Genomic DNA, 26,825 nt, shown 5'->3' with positions numbered 1-26,825 from the left:
AGTGAGACTGGTCTGACCAGCGTTGTGACAATAAATGAGAAAATCTAATCACGAGTGTTATTGAGACAACAAAGAAGAAGCGAAGGGACATCTACCTTCTCTTGCGGCAGCGTGGAAATGACGAGGAAGTTTACAGCGATCAACGACAATCAAGGACAGCGATCAAAAGGGCACGCAATGACAACTACCTAGGCGTCAACGAGCGGCAGAGTAGCAGCAGCAGCTCGCTAGGTCTTCACCGACGCCCCTCTCTCAAGTCAGGTACTCTTGATATTTCTGGTGCGCTCTTCGTCTCTCTCTTGGCGGAAAACCATCGGGACGTGGATGGGTAGATGCGGGTGCGTTTATATGGCATCACGTCGGCCAGAACGGTTTAACCAGGGATTGTAAGGCGATGATTTGTCTCCGATGCGTTCATTTGCACGGACACGAGCTTGCACGGCCTTTTCCTCCAATACGTAAAGCCACATCGGAGCATTATACGTGAGAAAGCAAGTGTGAATAAAGAACACTAGAAATATATTTACAATGATACGCGACCAAAAGAAACTTACTGTGCATTGGTCAATAAATTTCTTCACCATTTTGTATTTTCAAGATCCTTCACAAAAATGGTTGCTCCGAAAAGTGTTTTTTTCATTATTTTTCCAAGATCATCGTACGGTAAATTGTCAGATCCCCACGGAATACCATGAGAATTTCTAGTTAACCACCGGTTTTCGCACTGATTTTTCTTTAATAACCACTCCCATAGATAAGGTGGTTTAGAGAGAAGCACCGATGGAGTTGGATCTTCTTCCAGAGGACAAACAGTAATCTCCTTGAATACGAATTCGTTCAAGGAAGTTTCGAATTCGTAATAACTGAGAAATTGACGACTGCGATAATACACTTGAATGAATGTCTCTTTATACTGGGCTTGCACATGTTGATTCTCCATCAATTTTTTTTTAACCAATTAGATTCTCTTCTGCTTGAAATAACATTTCTTTTTACCACCACTATATTTTTTCGATCAAACACAATCGTTCACTCCCTCCATAGTTTTGCCAACTAATCAGCATTGACGAGTAGTAAATATAACATGATGAGTTTGTCAAATCTCCTCAATTAAGTAATTAGCATTATGGCTCAGTATTTCAAGAACATAGCCTTGTTGCTTTTGCGTGCACTTCGTCTGGCGAAGGCTAGTCATGCTAGTGTCGAAGATATCGAAAGATAGTTAGCATTGGGTTCAATGGCTTTGCGCAAAGCGGATGAGCTTTCTCATTTGCCTAACTTGATCGTGGCTGGCAGACAGAAGTTGCAGGCAGCTATGTGCATGATTAGAAGCGTTTTACATCTGCTGAACGAAAACAAGAGTAGGCTATTGGCACAGCCCCATTGCCACTTCACCGATTGTTGAACCTGTTGTGAGAAAGCATAGCGAACAATCGATATACGAACCTCTCATTATTTTGGATATAGTTGGTGAAGGTCTCGAACCGGCTAGTACTACACCTGCTGTTGTCAATTCAACTCAAGACTCAACAGTTCGCTGGAATAACATCAATAATGTGTTCAATGATAGAATAAAGACTGGTGTAATAACCAATCTACAACATCTGGATATGAATACGTTTCTGAGGTCTGCTGAACCATTATTGCATGCTCAAATTAAAGAGACCTTGAAAAAACATAGTTCTTTAAAAATGAATGCTATACTACATGTTGAGTGTGCAATCGAAAAGAATAATTACGATGAAACGCTCTATATAAAGCATTTCAATACTCAAATGGCATCGATATATAACTATAGACATAGACGAGGGTTTATTGAAAACGTTTTAGAACCAATCAGTAAAAACATGGAAAAATTTCAAGAGCAAGACTCGGGCTGGACTCTTAATGTTATATTAAACTTAACCGTAAATACTCGTATTAGCAGGTACAATCCTATGAGGGCTGGTTTTTACGTTGAATTGACCAAACCTATTAGAAGAAAGAGAACCTGTGTGAATATGCCGAAAAACAAGAACGAATGTTCAAATGGGTTATCCTTTCGGCATTACATCCAGTCGGAAAGAATGCATGTCATGTCTTTGCATATACTGCTCATTAAGATAAATATAATTTCAAAAATCTATCATTTCCGGTACAGCCGAAAGAAGTCGACAAATTTGAAAAACAAAACGACCTTTCAGTGAACATATACTTTTTAAATTTGAATAATGGGTCCTATCTGGTTTTGCCGCAACATTCGACTAATGAAAAAAAAGAAAAGCACGTAAACCTTCTTCTAGTGAAAAATTATTATATCCACGTTAATGCCGATGTGAATAAAGCGCAAATGGAACGTCCTAGTATATCTTACAAAGTACGCATGCATTATGGTATTTTTTTTTCTTATATAATTCTTCGAAAAATATTATTTGATTCATTAATTTGTTACTTTTATATATTTTTTTATTGTTATTATTGATTTTTATTTCTACAAAAAAAAATTGGTAGTGGTTGTTTTATTATTCTATGATTAATTATAAAAACTTTTATTACATTGTGGTTGTAAGATTAAATTTCGGTTTTTTGATCACTTACGTTAACTGATAAGTGAATATTATAAAGGCATAAAAATTCGTTTCTTTATTTTCCAATTCAGCTATTGTAACAGTGAATACTTTCGAGTTGTTTATTTGAATTTTACTTTATTTTATTAATTTTGAAATTTGATAAATATAAAAGTAGGTAATCCCCATAAATTAATTTTTTGATAAAATTCCTGAGATACCTTGACTAAAATTTTCAGTTTTCTCTACAAAAATGAATATTTTAATTTATATTAAACGTTTTCGAAAAGCTAGCCCTCGAAAAATCGTAAAAAAGTAATATTTTTACTTGAAAAAATTAGGGGTTGCATAACCCACTAGGGTACAAATAATTGTCACAAAATTGCCATATTATAACAAATAATTTGGCGTTAGAATTATATTAATATTAAATTTTTTTAAGAGATATTAAGGAAAGTTTATTTTCAGGGGTGATGTTTAAAGGTTGTTTTCACCTCTTCAAAACGCTTCTTTACCGATAAAAAAAAAGCTTTTATTTTTTCATGTTCTACAACATATTACAGTTACATAATAATCAGAGGCGGACATTTCGTAAGGGTTCCTGATAAGTATTGAAATTACTAGAAACTAATAGAGTTTTAATACAGCTGAAAGAGACTTACGGAAACTCACAAATAGTTCTAAATAAAATAAACTACTCTGAACTATAACGGGGTTTTAGCTAACTCGTCGTTATAATCGAGAGGATAAAATGATTGACAGCTCGGCTTTACCAGTTACGAATGCCACGAGGCTAGTACGCTGGTGCACGTGTGGCCAAGCCCTTCGATTAGCCACAATATCAGGCAGCCTCGTGGCCCGCGTAGAGCGTCGCAGGTAGCAGTGGCTGAAAAGCGCGAAAAGTAGCGACGAGCGCAGAGAATTCGCTAAGGATAGGGAGCGAGAGTCGGGTGCAAAGTCAGAGAAGCACAGAGGATAAAAAGGGTAAAAGTATAATTTATACAAAGCGTCCAAGGGAAAGTACACAGAGCAGTAAGTCGGCAAAGAGAGAGAGAGAAGCGGCAAACCAGCAAGAGAGAGCCAAACGAGTAGGTACTCACAATACAATGGCAATGGCCAGGACCTCTGTGCAAAGAGTATCCGCTCGCCGGACGGCGTTCCCGGACGCCGGTTGCAGTGGTGAGGAAGCGCGGGTCCGTCTAGCGCTAGGTCCCAGCACGCGCACACCACTCTATCAAATCGTCGCACTACGGTACGCGCTCACCAAACACTTCTAGGCAATGAAGGTCCAAACTCTCCAGTAAAGAGGACAAGTTGACGAACGCTAAATCGCGGCGATTGCAAAAAAGAAAGGCAAGGCCCTTGCGCGTCCAGACACGTGTCGCCCGCGTTACGTCTGCCAGTCAATTGCCGCGAGAGGCGTCCCCACTCTTTTATCGCACTTTTCGGCAGCGCGACCACACGCATACACGCATACATGCGAGCGCGACTCTCTCTGCTTGTACGCACATGAGTAGGCATGCCGGGCTCTCTCTCTTACCTTACACTTCGGCGTTGTCGGCTGCTGCAGGCTGCTGTACATTATAATGTGAATTCAAGTATAGTACAAGTATATAAATTGTGTACATGCATGCGTGGGAAGAGAGAGACATAACGAATGAATTAAATTCGTTATAGAACATCAATGGAAACTATGCGGTGATCTTAAAATTGTAACTTTAATTTTAGGCCAACAATCCGATTTCATAAAAACGTCCACTCCTAGTATTTATGGAATAGCAGATTCCGAAATAATCGTCACATTAAGAAAGAATGACTACAGTCAACCGAGTTTAATCCAAGATCGAAGAATATAAAACACACACTAATTAATTGATATTGAAATACCTACTGTCGTCACTTCATATAAAACTTGACCTCATTAAACAATTCGACAAAGCTCTAGACAAAGGGGGTAGCTATATTCAATATTTAGGTGAAAAATTTCTAGCGATATGTGATGCAAAATAAATAGAAGGTATTTTTGATAGTCCATAAATTCGACTTCTTTCATGATGAAAATTTCGTTACCAAGATGAATGTCAAAGAAAGAGTAAGATGGTTAATAAAATTTGAGGATTATACACTGTGATGGATATTTTTTTGATTTAAACTTATACTGTTGAAAAAACTCTGTGATAGAAGATAAGTTATCTAAATTTACATTAGGATCTCGCGTGGTTTTACATTTATTAAAACCCTTTTTCAAATTGACTCTGATATAGGAATTCCTTTTTATTACATTTTGATAGGTGGCAATTCGTGCGGGGCGAATTCGCCCCGTATGTAGGTCTTTTTAACAGCCGAGCGGCCTAAGACTCGGGCGGCAGTCAGGCTTTCGGACATCCCGGCCTGTTCGCGCGTCAATAGTGAAGTTCTTATTAATTGTAATCCGGCACTCGATATTGCGATTGTAAAATAAATAATCGGACGTTTACAATAATTTTCGCTTGTTTGTTAAAAAAAGGAAAAATGTAATAGAGTTTTTCTTTAATATAACGGAGAAGCATATGGATACACTTATAGGCGATTATATTTATATATTTATTTTAATAAGTTTCACAACATAAATAAGTTAAGTAAAATAGAGAGACCGAGAGAGAGAGAGAGAGATTCTTAGACGCATAATTTTTGCCTCGCGTAGTCTATTTTTTTTATTACATAAATAATAATGGTGCTCACTTGGTATTAATGTTGTAAATATTAATTGGTCCAAAATAACGTTTGCTTCGTTATATGAGTAATGATTTTTTTTTAATCTGGTCAGATTAACTAGTCCAATATATTTTTCTATCCAATGATGTGACAACACATAAAAAAACAGTAATTCCTATGATTTTCGTTTATACAAAATTATTAAAACGAATGTACTCGACACTTCTAATACTTTAGTATAACTCAAACTCTTATTCAGTTATAGACTTAATTTCAGTAGGAAAATGCAGCCTTCCTAGTTAGGCGCTCACTCCTGACTGACTGGTCACACCCTTACTATTCCTCCGTGCCTTTTCGTTTTCCTCTCTCATTCCTCTCTCTCTCTCTCTCTCTCTCTCTCTCTCTCTCTCTCTCTCTCTCTCTCTCTGATTTACGCGTTTTTAATCGTTTCGTCTTTCCTAGTCTAACACGCTGAGTGCAGCATGCTATGACAGCATGCTGCAGCAGTATGCTCGATACATAAAAACAATGTCACTGTGGTGAGAGAGAAGAGAGAGAAGAAAAAAATTATTATGGTCTTGGTGTCGCTCTTGGCTTGCGTAATGCAATTTGGCACGTCCCTTGTCCAGCAGTTAGATCAAGTCCTTCCAAATCTTTTAAACAGGAAGTTTGATCCTCCAATAAGTTGTGGCCCTGAAGTTGATTGGCTGAAGTGTTTTGTAGAAATAACGTTAGTCGTTCTATATCGCCATAAAAGGACCCGTTATAATCATAGGTCCCTAGATTGCAGTCCTTCAAGTGATGGTCCCAATCGGACTGATAAAAGTTTCTTCCACAAAATCAATGGGTCCGTAGTACTTTTCAGTTTTGATACTTGCAAATGATCTTATGTGACTCTAACTCTGTCTTGGTCACGTAATGCCTGCATATATTATGATGTATATATATGGACCTATTCCGAAGGTTTGCTGCTACATGGCGAGGTGAAGAGTGTTTTGCCTTATAGCGTTTGTTTAATTTTAATAATGCTGAGGTGACACTGCAGCTGAATATATGGGTTATTCTAGGCTATTTCGATTGACTTGTAATCCTTAGGTTACGGATCTTTTTTTAATTTGGCACAATTGTTATACACATAAAAGTGAAATTTTTCCCAAATTTTGATGACGATACATTAATTATATCAAAAGTTATTAACAATTAAAGAAAAATGATACAAAAATTTTCAAACGGCTATATTTTAAAAACTAATAAAGATATCGAAGTCGCATTTTTTCCAAAATACTTATAATACCTTGAACCTTCGAAATAATTACAACAATAAACAATAAAAAATTTGTTTTGAAAGTTGTTAACTTTTTGTTTAAACAATTGCTGATATCTCAAAAAGTATATTTCTTTTTTGAAAAATTCTTGCTCCGGCGTATTCCTGAGGATTTTTGTTATCGAAATCAATCATAAAATTCAAGGGCCCGACATATCGGAAGACGTAGCCCTAATCAAAAGAAGATGCCTCAGCGTAAGACCACGAAGACGTTCCGCTGCCGTTGCGACGTACTCGGACACCGAGGCATCTTCTTTTAATTAGGGCTACGCCTTTCGATATGTCGGGCCCTTGAATTTTATGATTAATTTCGATAGCAAAAATCCTCAAGAATACGCCGGAGCAAGAATTTTTCAAAAAAAAAATATACTTTTTGAGATATCAGCAATTGTTTAAACAAAAAGTTAACAACTTTCGAAACAAATTTTTTATTGTTTATTGTGGTAATTATTTCGAAGGTTCAAGATATTATAAGTATTTAGGAAAAAATGCGACTTCGATATCTTTATTAGTATTTAAATTATAGCCGTTTGAAAATTTTTGTATCATTTTTCTTTAATTGTTAATAACTTTTGATATAATTAATGTATCGTCATCAAAATTTGGGAAAAATCTCACTTTTATGTGTATAACAATTGTGCCAAATTAAAAAAAAATCCGTAACCTAAGGATTATAAGTCAATCGAAATAGCCAAGCATAACCCATATATTTAACGACCCCCATGGGTCTACAAGTACATTGCCAAATCTTGATATAATCTATTTGACCAAATTGGGCAGTCACCATAGACCCACCGCTCTGGCCACGGTTTTTTTTGTTTGTCGCGGTGTGGCATCAGAAAGTGTTGGCGTCAACTACCCTTGGGTGAGCTGATATGTTTGCTCGCGGTGTCGATTCCACGGGATCATCTTCATTTTCGTCGTCCGTATAAGAATTGTCTGCGGTACACTTTGACCAGTCTCCTACTGTGTACGGAAAGAATTTTAACACTGTAGCAAGGTAATCATCATTACTGAGATGTTCTATAATGACTTCTCCTTGCTGCGGGGAAGACGATGATAATGGGACACGCAATGCAGTAGGGCGATAATCACACACACACACACAATAGGTTCAACGGCTCGGAGGCGAATCCATTAATTTCTTCCATCCTAGGGTAAAATATGGTTCAGTTAGTGGCATGGTCGAGAGAAAGAGAAGTATATATGTTTAAGACTAGACATAGGCGAAAGTGAAGAAATAAATTAAAGATTAGTAAGTTTTGGGTCCGTTAAGTAAAAAAAAAATAAATTATAAAAATACAATTAAAAGGTTCAATTTAAATAATTCTTCCTCATCCTATAAATTATAAATTATACAGCTGATTCTAAATATCTTCTATCTTCAAGGTCGATTCCTGTTATTACATCTTCTTCTATGAGGTCAACTTGTCGTGTTTTTCGTAAGATCGTCCGTGGATTAGGAATAGGGTTCAGTAGTTCGATTCCCGTTAGCGTGACAAGGTCCGTAGAAGCATCTATGTCTATTTCCGTGTCGGGCCGGTTTATTTTGGTCGAATTCATATTATTCAGTTTCCTTACTTCCGACTTAGGGTATTGTCTTTTGATCTTTCCTTCCCTGAGTTTCTTCTGATGTTGCCACCTACAGGTAGTATCATGGTCCTCGTAGATTGATGCATCTATCCATTATTCGCAAAGCCAGTGATGTCTCGTTTTGTTACTTTTATCCCATCTTCTTTTCCATATCTCAGCATACCTAGCGCCGTAGACTGGATCACATTCCCTTAAAGCTTTTGCCACGTCAACAGCTTTGTAATATTGGGCATAGCCAATAGCGGGAGCTTCTTTGTTATCTCGCACCACTTTATGATACAATAAAGGTCCAAATTGTACGAAATGTTTGAGAAAACATATTTCCCTATAGTTTTATTCGATCGTTCAGAGAAGTCGACAAAATAATCTGGTTTTCTCCGTGGGTCTTATATTGCTTGTTCTTGATGTTTATGGTTTCTTGATGCGGGTCCGGTCTTTTGTATTCAGGTTCCAATTTTTTATTTTCCTTGCTTCAATTGCGTGTTTAATCTTAGAAAATTTACATAAAATAATTCTTGTACTATTATTAGTGAGATTTCGCAGCAAATGAAATTCCTCTGTGTGTCCGATATTTTCTAACCATGTTAAAAGTTCGTTCAGCGACAGCTGTAAACCCGAAGAATTCTCGGATCTTATCAACGGATTAGGTTTAGTCGCTGAGGATTTCGGTTTTTTTGAAGTTCGAATATGGAAAGTTTTAGTTTGAATTTGTTTAGTAGATTGTTCTTCGGACATATTGGTAGATGTTTGTTTATTTGTGGTCAGTCCAAGGCTAGGGAAAACTGATCTGTGTCAGAGGTCCGGTGAATTGTTTTGGATGACTTTGGCGCATGCACGTGAGATAATTCGTGTATTGTGGCATTAGTCAAAGCCTTCATGCGTGCGATGCAGCATTTACAAATTATACTGATAATTATTATCATTATGATATTAATGCTGAATCCTCCATAAATTAATCCTGAATGTGTGAAATGTTGTGATTTTCTTATATTTTCGTATCATTTCTGTTTTTTCCATAATATAATTTAATATCTTTTCTTGACTGATCCAAGTTTCAAGTTGAGGGTCAACTTTGGTTGGTATAGGTAAACATTCATATTATCTTTGTTCGCTTCCGTAACTAAGGTTGTATCCTTAGTATATCCGATGTACCCCGGGGCAATTCTCAGTAATCCTGTCCCTTGTATTTGGGGTTATTTGGTCCTTTCGGTCCGGGCAAACGATTTGAACCGTATCTTGTCGATAAGCTGAGAATATCCATGAACCATCCATTAATATATAATTCCAATCGGTTATTCGTTGTATTTTTGATACTATGTCGCACTGATATAATTTATGACTAGACGGCTGTAATAACATCCCTAATTCATAGTTTCTATTTAAATTAGTATCCAATAGAGATCCTCCTACTGGAAATATGAAGGTATAGTGTGTTCGCACACAGTTTTGTAATGAATGATGATTTATTTGTATATATTATTTTTGGTCCGAACTTAATGCCACGTATGGGTATCTGTGTCTTATATACACTGATTTTTCAGTTTAGCTCGGTAATTATAGTACCAATACTGAGTGCTGACTGTATAGATTATAATAATTTCTGTCGACTAAAGGTAAATGGACGACAATGTAAGTCTTCCCTTTTCGGTGGATTGTATCAATGTTCGAAATTTTAATGATTTCCTCGATTCTGAGATGTTCGGTCGGAATTGGGAAATCAAGGTCCGTTACCATGAATTTTATATCATTCGCTATCTGGTGCAACATTTTAGGGTCTATAAGGTCCTGTAACGTTTGAGTATATCTCGCGTTATCAAATAAATAGTTCGGACTCTTTCTATTATATTTGTAATCGCGTTTCGGAGAGTAGCAAGAAGTTGACACGCATATATTGTACAAGAAATGAAATCTCAAAATTCATCGAATAGCAAACACAATGTTTTCTATTTCGATGGATCGTTTTGAAATATGATTGAGTATGATTGCATCTATCGGGGAGAAGCCCGACAGCGCCGCAACAAACACTCAATTCAATTTCTTAGCAGTTGATGAATTTGAAGAGAGGAGATATCTAAGGCTACTTTTTTCTTATAAGAGAGATAGTCTTATGAGTTGAGCGCTTAGGTATCGGAAGGAAAGGAATTAGCAGGCTAACCACTGAATAATGAAATTAGTCTCAAGAAATTGCTGAGTTTTTTTTTCAAATCAATGCTCGCGTTGCTAAGCAAGGTAGGATAGTGAATACTCTTGCCACAGCGTCGAACGAATTGACACTTGCGAAATCGGCTCCTTTCTACGCTTGGTAGCCCCTACAACGCTATTTTTGAAATTAATATAAACTTTGCACATGTTTTGTCGCAAAATGGCTCGATCGCAATTGAAATTTTATGATTTAAAAAATTAAATGTGAAATAACGAATTTTTTAACATAAATTGTTTCTCGAGGAAAAATCGCCTTTTAGAGTTATAAGTTTTTGATAATCAATTTGATAATCAAATAACACCAATTTTACAATAAATTTACGGAAAATTTTTACATAAAAAAGTCGCTTGTGATTAGTGGAACATTATTTAAATTAAAAAAGATTAATATAACTATCCAATTTTGAATAATAATTAAAAAACGAATTTGCAAATTTCTTTTTTAGTCATTTAAAAATCAGCAAATTAGTGACAATCATTATCATTAATTTTACAGATATATACAATCGAATCGCTACCTAACAACGCAATTTTAATAAGTTTAAATAAATTATAAATTTTTTATTTATTGATAACTCAGTGAAAAATTAGTTACCAAAGTGTCAAATTCTTGCTTCTCTGTTTCAATACGTTACGAACGCAATCGCATATTCGAATTAACAATATAATTATTTGTTGCAAAATAACTAACACTATTAACTTGTAAATTAAATTAAACTAATAAATACATATTTGATAACTACAACAATATGAAATTCAAGATCAGCACATCAAAATTGACTAAAAAAATGCTTTTGTTCATTTGAAAAACTTTGCAATTGTCGATTTTGCATTGTAAATAATAAATTTCCCACGGTCGTGAAGTCACGCTCCTTATATGGTCTTGTTTTCGCTGAATTGCCCTAACACATTTAGATATATGTGAAAAGAGCGCCTTCGTTCAATTACCGCTTTTCTTTGGTTTTCTCATGCACGACGGGTTGCTATTTTGCAGAGGGAAAAAGGGACAATTCAGACTGGACCGTTACAGTCCGGATGTATTGTGCGCCTTTTTAACACATGAATAATTTCAAGAAGTTTTTCCGAACTTTTGATATAATGATCTAATTTTGCCTCTAGCATTCTTCCAAGTGATTGTACTGAAATCATGTATTCCAGTCGGGCATTCTCATTTTCCAATTTCTCGAATGCCGTATTTATTTTTATTGGATCTATTCTTTCATAATATATTCCTGGATTGCTGTCTAGCTTTTCTATAGTCTAAGCTTGGGGGTCCATAGTAGGTCGTGTCGGTCTTTAGACTTTTCTTTTTCACGGATTTGATTCTCACCCATCGCTATCTGTAGCTCTGTCAAGCGTAAGACTATATCATGCAGGTATTGATTATATAGTAAGTCTCTAATTTTTCTTCCCTAGGGATCCTCATAGGGAAACGAGTGATTCGTCCATAAACTAGCTCAAAGGGGGTGTAACCGGTTCCATTATGTATCCTCGTATTATATGTCGAATCGTTCCGAGTATATTCGTAAGCAATCGATTAAGGGCGCATGGCTTCTCTCGAGAGAGTCATTAGTCTGAAGTCTATATCCGGAGGTCGTTAAATGGTGAATTTTAAACAAATGTAATAAGGATTCCACTATCTCTGAAAGAAAGCTCGTCCCGCGATCTGACAATATTGCTCTCGGGGCACCGAATTGGTATATTAAATGTCTAGCCAACGCATCAGCGATAGTGGTTGCTCTAAAATTCTTGATTGGTACAACGATTAAGTATTTGGTTAGATTACATTGCATGGTCAGCAGATGACAATTTCAACTAGGAGTGGTCCGTAAATTCCCTACAGTGTCTATTAATACCTTGTCGAACGCCTCAATTGATCTATTCGCGATCAGCATCGGTTCCTTAGTCTTGTGGCTATCAATTTTCTTCTCAAGACAACTCGGGCATTTTCGTACATGATTTAATACATCTTTCCGCAATCCTGGTCAATAATATTGCGCTCAAATTTTCTGATACGTCTGATTAACACCCTTATGGCCACCTACTAGGCTATCGTGTAGTGTTTTAATTATTTCTGTCCGCTGGTTTGGCGATGGAAGAATCGTTTTCTCATAACAAACGATTACTTTTATAGGGCTCGATTACTTTTATAAGAATCGAAAATTCTTATTAGTATTTCTGTTAGTAATCCAGGTCCAAGATCGTCGGTATAATCCCCTCGTCTAGCAATTTGGAAAATTACTATATTTCTCTTAATCAGTATCTTCTTTAAATTTATATGTCCGACATTTATAGCCTCTATGGTAATAGAGTCATTATGTTTGTCTTTTATGACTACAGAGAAAATATTATGATTTTTATATTTAGTCGTTAGGATTTGCCCGACTTTTGGTTTCAAAGTTTTCATATTGCGTAGATCTATAGCCCCAATTTCACTTAATAGCTTTGAAATAGCAGTTTGGTCATTGCAGTCTCGCGATATAAAATGTACAATGTTATCTTGTTGATAGGTTAAATATTGTTGGCTCGTGCTTATATTATTTTGTAAGATATATTTTGCTGGTTTTAATGAAGATTTACCGCTGGCGGTTTCACTGCTTGAGCTTGGGTTCTTATAATCTTCTGGTCTTCGATATTGGTTAATTGGTCCTGTCGGTGGTAACAAGAAGAACAATTCGTTATCTACTGGTGTTTACGAAAAGTGTAATTCTATAACGCTCTTGTTACTAAGGTCTGATTCTTCGGGTATGCCCTCAAGGCCTTTGAATCTTACCATAGGTCGAGGTCCTTTATTAGGATTCGACTCCCCATGTCCTGCCTTTGATTTGTTTCTCGTTTCTATACGTAATGCTTCCTTATTATTTAAGTGTCTTCTTTCCAACTGAGTTGAACTCACCTTAAGTCACTTGACTTGTGACACTCGGTGTATCTTAGGTGTGAGTGACTTTATGCCTAATCCGCTTAATCCCCTAGATGAAATCGGATTAAAACCTAAGCCTTTATAAATCGCTTAAGCTAATAGGAAAAGAAATGTCGTAATCGGCGAATAAAATTAACTAACTTTAATCTTTTATGGGCCGAAAGACTAACGCACGCGAATAGGATCTACAATGACTTATTAATATTCGGTGAGAGAGCGAGAGAGAAAGAGAGAGAAAATTCGAAAACTACCGCGAAACTAACACTCGGCGCGAATACAAAAAGATTCAATGTCGCGGTTGACAAAATACTTCCAAACGTATTTTGTCACGCAATAATAAAGGGAGGTGTACCTACCCTGCGGTGCAATTACGGTGATCAGCCGTAATTGTTGATGAAAAAAATCAACTGCCGATGCTCCTCCAATTGATCAGCTGTTCTGCCTCGCTCTCCAATCCGTTGCAGTTTGCTGCTGCAATACCGCTGCTGCTTGCTGCTTTTTAATGCTTCCTTGCCATTCACGCACGCACGTATCAAAATTGTCCCAGGAAACTTTGATCGAAACGGCGAAACACAGTGCAAATCGAATTGGCGGTATATTCGCGAAAGCAGTTGAGGCTTAACTGCCTATTTCAAACGCTCGCGCGCCCTCTTTCTCTCTCTCTTAATCGTTCGAACTAATACGCGAGTAATAGAATCGCGAACGGATCGATTAATTGAATCGCAAATAATAATAATAATTCTTAACAAAATTTTAATTTATAAAGCTAAATTCCTTTAATAATTACTACCAAAATACCAATTATTTTTAATGATAAATATCTATTGTTTAATAATAAAAATAATAAAAAAAAACATAATTAAGGGAAATTTAAATAAAAGGATTCTACAGTATAATACCAAGTATTAATCCTTTATTACAACAGAGACACAAAATAAAAATAAATTCGACTATTTCACGAAAGGAAATATTTCGCAAACGTGCACATCAAATTTCAAATGATCATACTTAAAGTAATACTCAAAAAGGAATTTGGCTAAGCTGCATTTCAAATTTCAAATATTTTTAAACAAAAGAATCACGTTGCCAACACCACTCGGCCAAGTAAGCAGAAAATGTGGGAACGGTTGAAAGATGCACGCGATCTTAGAAATGAAAGCTCTAATTACACTTACGCGACTGTTGACAAAAAAAAACGAAACTCCGCCGAATTCCTAAGCGCCCGATCACGTGAATAAAAAAACAATTTTCCACTTCTCCGGCGTGGCTTTAGCGTGCTTGGAAATGAGCGCCTTACTTACCCGTATCGCGTTTCACATAGCACACAATATTCAAAATAAAAAATTTTTTTACGTAAGCACAAAATCGCAAATCAAACAAATAAATATTTAATCGCAATTATAATTAATTTTAAAGTGTTCTAGATATTATACAAAATTAAGATAAAATAATATGATATATGAGAAGATAATAATAATAATAATGATAATGATGGTGGATTAATTAATACTGTAACAAGGTAGTTAATCCGTTTTTATTTCGTTGTTTCACTCGACACGCAATTGTACCGGAATGCGCGCGGTGAAATCGAAATATTCCCGTTTATTAACCGGAGAGCAGGAGGGGACAGGAGTCAGTCAACCAACTTACTACTAATAACAATGACAACAGTAAAATTATCGTTTCGATCCAACATGAGTTAGTTTATTTTCCGTTAACTCTACAAGACGCTTGGCCCACGTGTTTATGTTTATTCGGCGCGCTCGACAATAACATGCATCGCTAGAAAGTCCGCAGTTCTTTGTTCGCAAAGTTAGTTTACGCTACCGATTTTTTTTACAGAATCGCCGGTACGAAGGAATAGCAATTAAGCGCGGTTGTACATTAGACATCGCGATGTTAAGCTGGCCAGCTTACCTAAATACACAGTCGTACTATCAGGAGGGGGGGGGAGGTCCATATTGCCGCTTTCGATATCTCAGGTTATTCGTAAGAAGGAATCCGCGCCCACGGGATCGCCTACGATGACGAAACTTCACACCCACACACACACACTCCAAACGGCAGCGACAAAGATATAAGCTTCGATAAAAAGTGTTAGCTGGATCTCTTCCGCACTCTTTGAAAGCTCGTGTTTGACTCTTGCTCTTGTATACAGCTGGATGTTCGGATTGCTAATCCTCGACTGGTTCTTTAACCTTCGCGCGCGTTCCGTCCCGTCTCGTACCGAGTTTCCATTTTTCGTTTTTTCGGCCGGTAGGTGCTGCCCTCGTAGTCAGTTACGGGATTGAGACGATAGCGCAAACAAAAAGTTTACCGTCACAATACGTATTCTAATTTTATGAAATGGTCTAATTCATAAAAAATTTTTATTAACGCGAAAGAAAAGAGAAAAGATAAAAGCCTGAAAAACCTTGCTCTGCTACCAATTTTTAGATTAGGATGCTGAGTGCAGCATGCTGTCGCGGCATACCGCAGCAGCATGCTCAGCGTCTCCCACTCGCTCCCGCCAAAGTGCGCACACGAGTGGGACTCCCGAAAGCGAGAGTCTAATCAAGTATACGGTTGCACAAAAAAAAGAGAATGGTCCATAACACTGCCTCAGTCCTTGAGGTCGATTCTGCTGTTGACCTTGGTTATTCTAATTATTTACGTATGATTGTTGTCCATTATTTCGCTGCACCAACAACTACTGAACTTCCACGGGTAATTCATCCCACTCATCTTCGTATTGCTCTTCTTGATCGTTTTGTTGATCTTGTACAAAATTTACGTTAAGACTACGCAGTAAACTCGTCCATTTATTAAAGTTTGGCTCGTCATGCCTTGCTCTTGATTTATTCCTTGTTTCTATGCGAAGTGCTTCTTTATACGCATCCTTCAGGGTTTTGGGCTGCTTAATATCGATTAGATCCCCGATTCCCTTTGGCAATCCGTCTATAAAGATTTTTATAGTTGAATTCCGTATCGGAGTCATCATTGCCTTGGTGAAGTTTTCTCCGAGCTCTTCCTTCAACGTATTCTACGCGCAGTTTAGCAGAATGTTGATCCTATCAAGGAAATCACCAACCAAGCCCCCTTGCTTCATGCGTAAACAATGAATTTTAGAATCATAGTACGCTCTAACGGTCCTATATATGAGCTATTTATTAAATCACTGAATGACTGCAACTAGTCTAACGTATCTATTTGTTTATTCAAAACAATACATTAAGCGGCGCTACCTCACTGTTTACGCGACTGTATACAAATAAGAGTCGAATCAAAATAAACAGCGTGACGTCACAAAGTAATAGACATAGATATAATGATTTAGGATATTAAGAAAAATATGTTAATTATAGATAATTTTAATGTAACAAAGTATCGATTATATAGATTTTAGCATGTAGATTCATAATATTATAACAAAAATCTCATTCAATTATGAAATAATGATGAATATCAATATGCAAAGTTGATTTATTTATTAACATATGAAATATTAGAAAAATATAAATAATTCATATGCAAAATGAAAAAGCATAGAACATGAGTAAGAATTGGTTTCATTAATAACAGCTGAATAATAACTGTTATTAATAAATAAACAATTAATAATTTATTTAAACAATAAGATATATATAGAACGAAAATATTAAGTTAATACTTGATAATGATAACTTTATAATTTAGAAATCTTAGATAATTAATCTAATAATTGCATATTAAGATTAGAAAAAACCGTTACAAATATGAAAAATTAGTCATAATTCAAATGTTATTAATTAATTTAAATAATTAATTTTGGAAAATACTTCCAAAATTAATCAACTATAAAGTTATATGAAAATTTAATAATTTTCTATTGTAAATATTGTAATATCACGTTAATTAACTTTATTAGTTAATAACTTTTGACGACACTATTGGCGATAATTGTATATTGTATAAAATCAACAAATAACACATTCTGTAAAGTTTACATGTGTTAAAAACTTAATATTAATGGTTATTTACTTGTAAATTAAAAAAACTCATTTCTCAAAATTCGCGAATGTCTCTCGAATTTTCGATGAAATCTCTCCTGCAAAAATAAGCGGGAAAATCTATGTATAAATAGGGCCACCTTTGCACAGGCTAGCATTCACTTCTAGCCTTGCAAGGTGAGCGCATGAGTCTGAATAAACTTGGATTAATACCTAAGTTCTTTCTCTCATTGTGATTAACTAAGCAAGACTATCCTTTCCTTATAATTTGAGCTCGACTTATAGAACATCTCGCGCTATAAGAAACTTGGGCGGCATTATATCCTATCAAAGAAAGACTTTAGCTCTGCTTATGGGACAATTCGCACCATAAGAAACTAGGGCATTGTCTGACTTTCCTCGAAATATTGCACTTACTTATGTATATTTGATTTACTTATTTATTACATTTGATTTATTTATCTATTTTCTTGACAATTAGAGTAAAATCATTGGAAACAAATTCTTACTCATTAGCTAGATTACGAGAGTTCGAATTATTTTATTTATAAGTGATACGAACATCACAACGCAAAGTGCTTGCAGAGTGCAAAACGCTTCTTCAAAATCTTGATCAGATCATCGACTGCTTTGATGGATTTTCCATAAATGCAATAGTGCGCGAGTCCTCAAAATTTAGCGATAATTAGATGAATAAAATTCTATTCTTGTCTGTCCGATATCAGCGCCCTTCCATTACGAATGTCTTGAATGAAATCCTTAAGCGGCACATTTTTTCCGTCGAAGTCGGTAACTCCTTGTACAATATTCTGTAACGTAAAGCTGGCTGACATGCTAGTCAGTAGCTGCAAAGTAGCCGCTTCAGTCGCTATTTCACTTATAGGCTAGCGTACACTCGTATTTTATTTTCTTTTAATACAGAGCAGAGACAGAAAAAAAAGAAAAGATACAAAAAAAACAACAAAACAAAAAAAGGTTCTATTACCCTCACTAAACTTTCTCCCGCGGCGCTTCATGGATAATTTATGGCCCAGTGTCCCTTTTGGGATAATAAAAAAAAAGCGTTGGGACGACAATATGAAAATTTATTATCGGCCATTATGGGTAATAAAAATTAAAAAAATAATAATAATAATATCCGACAAAATTTTAATTTTTTCTAAATTCCTTAAGTAGTTACTAATAGATACCAATTATATTTAATAATTTATATCGTATTGTATATTATCAAATAAATATAATAAAAATAAAGATAATTGAAGAAAATGTCAACAAAGAATAATATAAAAATATTAATCATTTAATGTGACGGACACAAAATAACGAAGAAGGGGGAAAAAAACAGATTCCGATTATCTCGCAAAAAGAAACGTTTGCAAGCGCGCACATCATATTTCGGATGCTACAATTGTACGTAAGATAATAGTCAATTTTTGTTAAGCCGTGTTTAATTTCGCATATTAAAAAAAAAATGACGTTGCCAACTCCACTCGGCCGAGTAGACAGAAAATATAGAAACGTAAGAAAATCCACCAGATTTTATAAGCGAAAGGTCTAATTACGTTTACGCGACCGCCAAAAAATAAAACTCCACCGAATTTCTATGCGCTGGAACGTGTGAACGAGAAAAACAATTTTCGTCTCCGGCGTAACTTTAGCCCGCCTAGAGATAATCGTCTTACTCAGCCGTATCGTGTAACACACGGAAAGAAATAGTTGTAATTTTTTTTAGACAAAAGTACGTAATCATAAATTAAATATTTATATTTAATCGTGATTACAATTAAATACAAATTATCATAGATATCGTATGGAAATAAAATAATATATAATATATGAAGTAATAATAATGAAAGAATAATGTAAGTAATCCCCCTTAGATTTAACTCATAGAAATATACAGGGTGTTCCAGACCACCCGTACACCCCGTCTAGAATCCAAAATAATGGATTAATCAAAAACTGCTTCAGACAAAAGTTGCTGGGCTTCGAGGGGGACATATCCGTACGACCTTGGCTTTGACCTTGGAGGTCATGTTCAAGGTCATTTCAAGGTCAACTTTGTTTTTTTAAATAGGAACCTCCAATTTTGACCCCGGATTCGGAAAGAGCGGGAAATTTTACGACCAAAACGGTATTTTTAAATTTTTTTTCATGGCCTTGAGAAGGTCGATTTAAGGTCAAATGCTTGAAAAACTGCCTAAAAGCGTTTTTTTAATTTTTAAGATATCGAAAAATGACCTCTACAAAATTTGTTCAGAACAGAGTGGGCCACCCAATGCACCAAAAACCTTTGACCTTTAACCTCATTTTGAAGGTCATTTCAAGGTCGAAGTGTTTTTTGTAATGGAAATCCCTCTTTTTAACCCCGGATACGCACATAGCGCGAAATCCGACGTTTGGATAAGGTATTGTATTGAGTTTCGCGCTATGTGCGAATCCGGGGTCAAAAAGAGGTGTTTCCATTACAAAAAACACTTCGACCTTGAAATGACCTTCAAAATGAGGTTAAAGGTCAAAGGTTTTTGGTGCATTGGGTGGCCCACTCTGTTCTGAACAAATTTTGTAGAGGTCATTTTTCGATATCTTAAAAATTAAAAAAACGCTTTTAGGCAGTTTTTCAAGCATTTGACCTTAAATCGACCTTCTCAAGGCCATGAAAAAAAATTTAAAAATACCGTTTTGGACGTAAAATTTCCCGCTCTTTCCGAATCCGGGGTCAAAATTGGGGGTTCCTATTTAAAAAAACAAAGTTGACCTTGAAATGACCTTGAACATGAGCTCCAAGGTCAAAGCCAAGGTCGTACGGATATGTCCCCCTCGAAGCCCAGCAACTTTTGTCTGAAGCAGTTTTTGATTAATCCATTATTTTGGATTCTAGAGGGGGTGTACGGGTGGTCTGGAACACCCTGTATATGTTTTTAATTTAAAAATTATCCAAAATTTTCGACGCGAAAGAAAAGAAAGACAGAAGCCTGAGCTAACCACGCTCTGCTACCAGTTGATAGGTGGCGATTCGCGCTGGGCGAATTTGCCCCGTATGTAGGCCATTTTCATTAGACTTATCCAAGCAGCAATTAAAAATGCAGTTTTAATATTCAATGCTGCCGATGATAGTGAAAAGAAAATTGAAGCTAAAGAATTTGCTATGTCAATAGCTAAAAGTTACATTCATGATATTGAAAAAAAAAGAAACAGGAAAAACATAAAACAATTGGACAAGATAAACAAAAGAAGAGTACCATTTGCCTAATAAGAACCTGTGTGTACTAAAACTCTGAATGACAGTAAGAAGTGAGATAACTCACTATAAATAAACACCCCGAAGAAGACATAATTTTACCACGTCAACGTCATTGTCTTTGGGTTACGCTAGTAGTGAAATCTACGTGTAAGCTATGTGATGCAGTGCATCACCACTAAATAGGATACCAAATCTTTAATCACCACGTGACTTCATGAATAAATTAAACAAATAAACAAAGAAACCGAAACACTTTGTTTCACGAAAATCGGCCCAACTATGCCCGGAAAAACGATGATTCAAACCGGCCACATGATCCGATAGGAGCTAATCAACGGCAACAACAGCTGATGAAAAAAAAAACTGAGGAGTGCACGCACACTATCACGCACCAGCACCGCCACGGAATGAAAAACGGCGAGAATCCGCGATCCGATGAATGACACGCGAAAATGACACAATGAAAAATAGGCGAGTTTTCTACCCCCGAATCGACCATACAAGAGCGAAGGAGCAGAAAATAGAAGAGAAACGAGTTTAAACGCGACGAAAATGCGAGGCGGCCGAGCATATACACGCAGTAGGAAAAGCCACTAACACTCGCGGAAAAAAGGGCGAAAAATGGGAAAATTGACCGACAAAACCGATATACGAGACACTAACTCGGCACACATGCTCTGCTAATGCTAATGCTGATGCTCTGCTAATGCTAATGCTGGTGCTCTGCTAAGGCTGATGCTCTGCTAAGGCTGATGCTCTGCTAATGCTAATGCTGATGCTCTGCTAATACTCACTAATGCTCACTAATGCTCACTAATTCTCACTCTTACTCGCTGCACTCGCGCAGAAATTCCCTGGTCGGCTCCAGGGCTCAGCGGCGCACTGGTCGGCAGCAGAGTTCAGCGGGTACTGGTGCGCCGTTTTTCGGCGACGCGCCGCTTCTCTTAACTCACTTCCCCATAGCAGTTAAATGATTGGTTAACCTGTTGCTAAGCCGGGTGTCAGCGCCGTCTATATCGGTATTTTTCACGCGCGTAATTTATTCATTGGTCAAGCCTTGGCGCCTAATTTCCCTACTGGCTACGAAGATAGCGTCGGTTTCGTTCTATTAGTCTAACTACCCCTAAGCCGATAACGATTGGCTGGTCAGTTAGCGTCGTTTGCCTATCCTTGTTTATTTATTGCTCGTTGGTCTTGCCGATTCCTCTCACTCGCATCCGATCGGTCTCGTATCGGCGGTCTCGCTCGCTTTCACGCGCTCGGTTGCCCCTACTCTAGTCTAGCCAGATCTGCCTCAGTTAACGGGGGCTTGCGATCAGCTGATCGCGGCTGGAATCTTTAAGGGCTTTCAGTTTCCTGGGGGAGTGTCGGACCAGGTCGGTAGTGCACGAGGGGTTGTACGCGGGCGTAAGGATCGTGCGCATCGGTCAGGGAGACTTCGGGGGACCATAGGTCGCGAGATCTGGACGTGCGTGGGCGGGTGCATGCGGCAGTAGCTGTTCGGTCGCATTTTCTAGCCGAAGCGGGGCTAGCACAGGTAGTGTATATTTTTCTTGTGATGACGCATCATCACAACTGTCAACTGAATTTGATTTGACAGTTTCATCATTATAGCGGAATGCATGGAGACGTTCCTTGTAACAGCTCTTGTCAGAATTATCTAAGTATAAAAATAAATGAACAATTACCTTCAGCTACCATAAAGATCAATTACAATATACAACATCGTAAACATTTAAAATCAGGCCCAATAAGCTCTTCAAACCTCCATCTTCAATTTAAGATTCTTTTGGCACCAATATTTGCTGAAAAACAATTCCATCAATAGATCGGAACAAATCAACGATTTTTCGTGTAGATCAAAGGTATGCAGAAGATTGTCTTTGACGAACGCTGCAGCCTCTTCATTGTAATCTGAAACAGAAATTTAGTTTTAATGACTAATAATAATTATAGAAAGAATTCAATTTATTCCCTAGTTTAAGAATAATCTGGCTAACTTTTCAATTTTTTGTAGTCATCGTAGGTCAAATCTTCCACGATTTCGTCATCGTGATCATTGAGTCTAAACCAAAAGTTGTACTTCGCTACAATAGAAAGATTTTTTTTTTAATTTCATTCATATTATTCTATTATTTGTGTATTTTACCATTTGCTGACATAGATCTAACAACATGTGGATCTATGCATTCATCACAGATGCAGTCAGGCAGGATTTTATTTGAAGTGGAGTCAGCGACCTTATAAAAATGTACTCCATCCAGGGATTTATAGACACACCTTATTTGTTCATTCATATTAGAAATTCCATTTTCTCGGATGAATTCAAGGACTCCTTCATTGGAATCTGCAAATTACAGAATTTTAACTAAATTTGTGCACTTTTATACTTTTATATATAATTTGCAGTTTGTCCCTCCCATAAGCTTATATCAGTCTAAAGTTGAATGTAAACGAAAAATGTATGTTACGATGTAATAGACCAAAGCTGACTTATTTCACGTTACTTCTCATTCTTGCGTAAGTGCCAGTAGATAAATTGTCAATTTTTTGTATTGCATTGTCATCAATCTTCAACCAAATAGATATTCTTCTTGGTTCTACAAAATGAAAACATTATAAATATAGAATATCTTGAATGCCTAACCTCACTTTTCACAACACAAAACAAAATTTCCGTGATAATCATCTTACCTTGTTCTTGTTGTCCTCCTGGATCACCAAAAAAACCAGACATTTTTCAATTAATATCTTGAATTTTGAATTAAAAAGGAGTTGAGAAGCGTATTAATAAATAGTGATGATAATTGATGAGATTGATGAAGATAAGAGCGATAGAAAAAGGCGCTTATTTTACATTTCAGTAGCGAAACTCGAAAGACTCCAAAGAACGTGTTGACCGCGCATGCGTGGAATAATTCAACTGCAGAGTCATGTTTGAACACTCAACACGAGGGTTAATTAAAACGTCGAAAATATAAAAATGTGAGATTTGTGTTGTAAATAATAAAAACGATATGTTTAGACACTACATATATATTATTTATTTTAATTTTATACAGTTTTTTTATTTCCTGATTATTTGATCAATCTTCTTCGGAATCGTAGATTAATATGCTGTAAATACATAAATAATTTTAGTATGATAAATTGATTATATTTATTGATCGTGAAAAAAATGAAAAAGACTAACTACTCCACATCGACTAGCGATCTTCAAAGTCGATCGATTCTCATAGGAGCAAATTGGATGGTACAATAATAATGGGCTTGTGCATTATTGTTTTTCAATAACAAGTAATCCCGAACATTGAGGTTACTGATGCGAATGGGATTGTCACCATCACGTTGGAAATAAATCGTAAATCTTCTGGGATCCGTCGCTTCTATACAAATCATAAAAATAAATACGTATCGATTTCATTTTCGAACGCATTAATTTGGAAAAAACTCAAGATTTGAGGTTAACTCGGCCCAATCTAATGTATTATAAGTAAAACAGTTATAATTCCATTACTTATGTCCATGATAATGAACAACATTAATCACATGCTCCCCTGGATTTTCCATGATCGATTATGGAGGTTTTCTTTCTATCTTTTAGTATCTCTACGAATGATCAAAACGCAAAACGATCAAAGAAAGTACTTTTCATAATAATAAAAATGTTACTTCGCGGCTTTATGAAACGCATGCGCACGCCACAGATAGTTTCATTCGATTATGAGCCAAAAAATAATCGATTCAACTATAATCGAGCTTCAAAATAATCGACAAATAATCGATTTTTCTCTTCAAATAATCGAATGCTTCCATTAATAGAATACAGTTGCACATCCCTAGTACGAGGTATGTCCGGAAAGTATCGGGCCTACCTTTATATTTTCGTTCTAGCGTTATTCTTTATCATCTGGTGGGTGGCATCCTTCAAAGTAATCCCCACTTGATTGAATAACACGGTTCCATCGATGTTTCCACTTTTCAAAACAGTCCTGGAACTCATTTTTAGGGATAGCCTTAAGTACACCTGTCGCATTGTTTTCAACCGTTGTTTTGTCATCGAATCAGTGTCCTTTGAGTGGTTGTTTTAGTTTTGGAAACAGCCAAAAGTTACAAGAGGCTATGTCTGGACTGTATGGAGGTTGTCGAAGCAATGCGATATTGTGTTTGCTCAAAAACTGCTGCACAAGATTGGATGAATGCGCTGGCGCATTATCGTGATGAAGAAGCCAGTCACCACTTTTCCAAAAGTGCGGCCGTTTTCTTCTTACTGCATCACGCAAACGTTTCAAAATTTGAATGTAGTATTCTTTATGGATTGGTTGACCTGTTGGTGCATATTCGTGATGTACAACACCTTCACAATCGAAAAAAACAATCAACATTGACTTAACATTGCTCCGACTTTGACGTGCATTTTTTGGTCTTGGCGATTCAGAATGCTTCCACTGTGAAGATTGTTATTTTGTTTCAGGATCATAACCATAAACCCATGATTCATCACCTGTAATAACTTTTCTAAGCGCATTATCATCATTATTAACCATTTCCGGATTGTTCAGAGCGATTTCTAAACGAATGTTCTTCTGCTCTGCTGTGAGTAATTTTGGGATGAATTTCGCACACACGCGTTTCATTCCTAAATTTTCGGTTAAAATTTCTGAAATGATAGTTTTTGGTATCCCAAGGTCTTCTTCTAGTTCTCGCACAGTAATACGATGATCTTTTTCGATTGCAAGTCACACCTGCTCAATATTATCTGCGGTTTTTGTCGTCGAAGGTCGTCTGGAACGAGAATCACTATCGACAGAAGTGCGACCATCCTTGAACCGTTTATACCACTCTTTTATTCGTGTTTTGCTCATACACTCGCTTCCGAAGGCCTTTTCCATCATTTAAATAGTTTCCGAACTCGTTTTTCCGAGTTGAAAGCAAAATTTGATGCAAATTCGTTGATCTTGTTTTTCAATCATTTTTGACAATATCAAAATCCGACGAACACGAAAAAGGCACTGTAAACAAAGACACGCTGCGTATGAACTATACGTCTGGCAGGTGTCAGTAAATAATCAATAGATTCGTGAGGCTTTACTGTTGACGTTTCTGTCTGGTAGAGGTCGCTCGAACACTATGGCGCGAAGATATAAACGTAGGCCCGATACTTTCCGGACAGACCTCGTACATATACTGAGCATGTCGTTTCATCAAAAGTGTTTTACATTTCACTGCTTTAATTCCATGTTGGGATAATAAGAGCTATTCTCTAAAAATGGAAGACTTTTGTACGAATTACCATCTTATTGTGCATAAGACAAATATCCCCGGCAGGTCTACTCATCTGTCGATGATTCACGATCACAGTCATATACGTATAAAAGTTGAATCTACTTGATATGAGATTTTTTATTATATTCTAAAGAATTATTTTATAAAAATTTTCCATTATTTTACCAAATTTATAATGTAGATAATCTATTTTCTTATTTTTACTATTATTAGCAATGTCGCTTTCTCTTTTTGAGTTTAGGCAAGTTTACTAATGTAACATTTAATTTTTATTTTCTGTGTAGATGCAGTTTTTGCAACAAATTTTCGGACGCCAATAAAGCTGATGAGTTGAACAATTATTCCCTTGCTATTGAATTGGAGCAGCAACAACATTTTCTGTCCAGAATGGGTTCTCGACCAACTGCCATCACTATAATACCGAAATCAGTAGTGAAAAATGAATCAAATGACTTATTGCAACTCAGTGTTATTTGTACCCCGAATACACTTAAAGAAGAGACGTTTGTGAATTTAAATCACGTGCAACAGAAACCAAAATGCGCATCCCTATCCTATAGTAACGAAGATATTTATGGAGAAGATCCATTAAATACAGCGCCAATTGCAAGACTTGAATCACTTGATGAACTTGATCAAGATTATCTGAGTCTAAGTTAGTTTGAAAATAATGAAACAATAACTTTACCGCACATTAATCAATTATATAATAATGTATTTGTATTTGTACTTAAGGGAACGAATATTCAAATTTACAATTATGTTAACCTTATTAACTGATTTTTAAATAAAATCATATTATTTTTAGTCGAATAAGTCACTTGTTAAAAAACAAAATATTAATTACTGATCTTCAAATGGTAGATCTTCATAGTCGTAAATAAAAGTAATATACAAAGATGTGATAGTAAGCTCTTAATAAAATATATACACAGCACTCGCTTTATTGTACTGATGACGTTTCGTCAATAATTGTTAACTTCTCAGATTTTTATTAACAAACAAAAATATACAATCTGTAACGGGATCGGTGCTCCGTCTTTTTATT

The 26,825-nt window shown here is 36.3% G+C and overlaps 1 protein-coding gene across 4 annotated transcripts in view; it reads left to right on the top strand.

Moving 5' to 3' along the window:
- The window catches only part of LOC131672074 (potassium voltage-gated channel unc-103), a 1,608,120-nt gene extending 1,581,580 nt beyond the window's left edge, over nucleotides 1-26,540 (top strand). For all 4 annotated transcript variants that reach the window (XM_058949027.1, XM_058949035.1, XM_058949044.1 and 1 more), the window contains one exon: nucleotides 26,062-26,540. In XM_058949027.1, the coding sequence (XP_058805010.1) occupies nucleotides 26,062-26,437 (376 nt within the window). In that variant the 3' untranslated portion in view covers nucleotides 26,438-26,540. The remainder of the gene's footprint in view (nucleotides 1-26,061) is intronic.
- The last annotated feature ends 285 nt before the right edge of the window (nucleotides 26,541-26,825 follow it).

This window comes from Phymastichus coffea, unplaced genomic scaffold, assembly GCF_024137745.1.
Source record: "Phymastichus coffea isolate CEN01 unplaced genomic scaffold, Cenicafe_Pcof_1.1 PCOF00011, whole genome shotgun sequence".
NCBI lineage: Eukaryota > Metazoa > Arthropoda > Insecta > Hymenoptera > Eulophidae > Phymastichus > Phymastichus coffea.
Note: the sequence above shows the minus strand (reverse complement) of the source record. Positions and strands in the feature narration are given on the sequence as shown.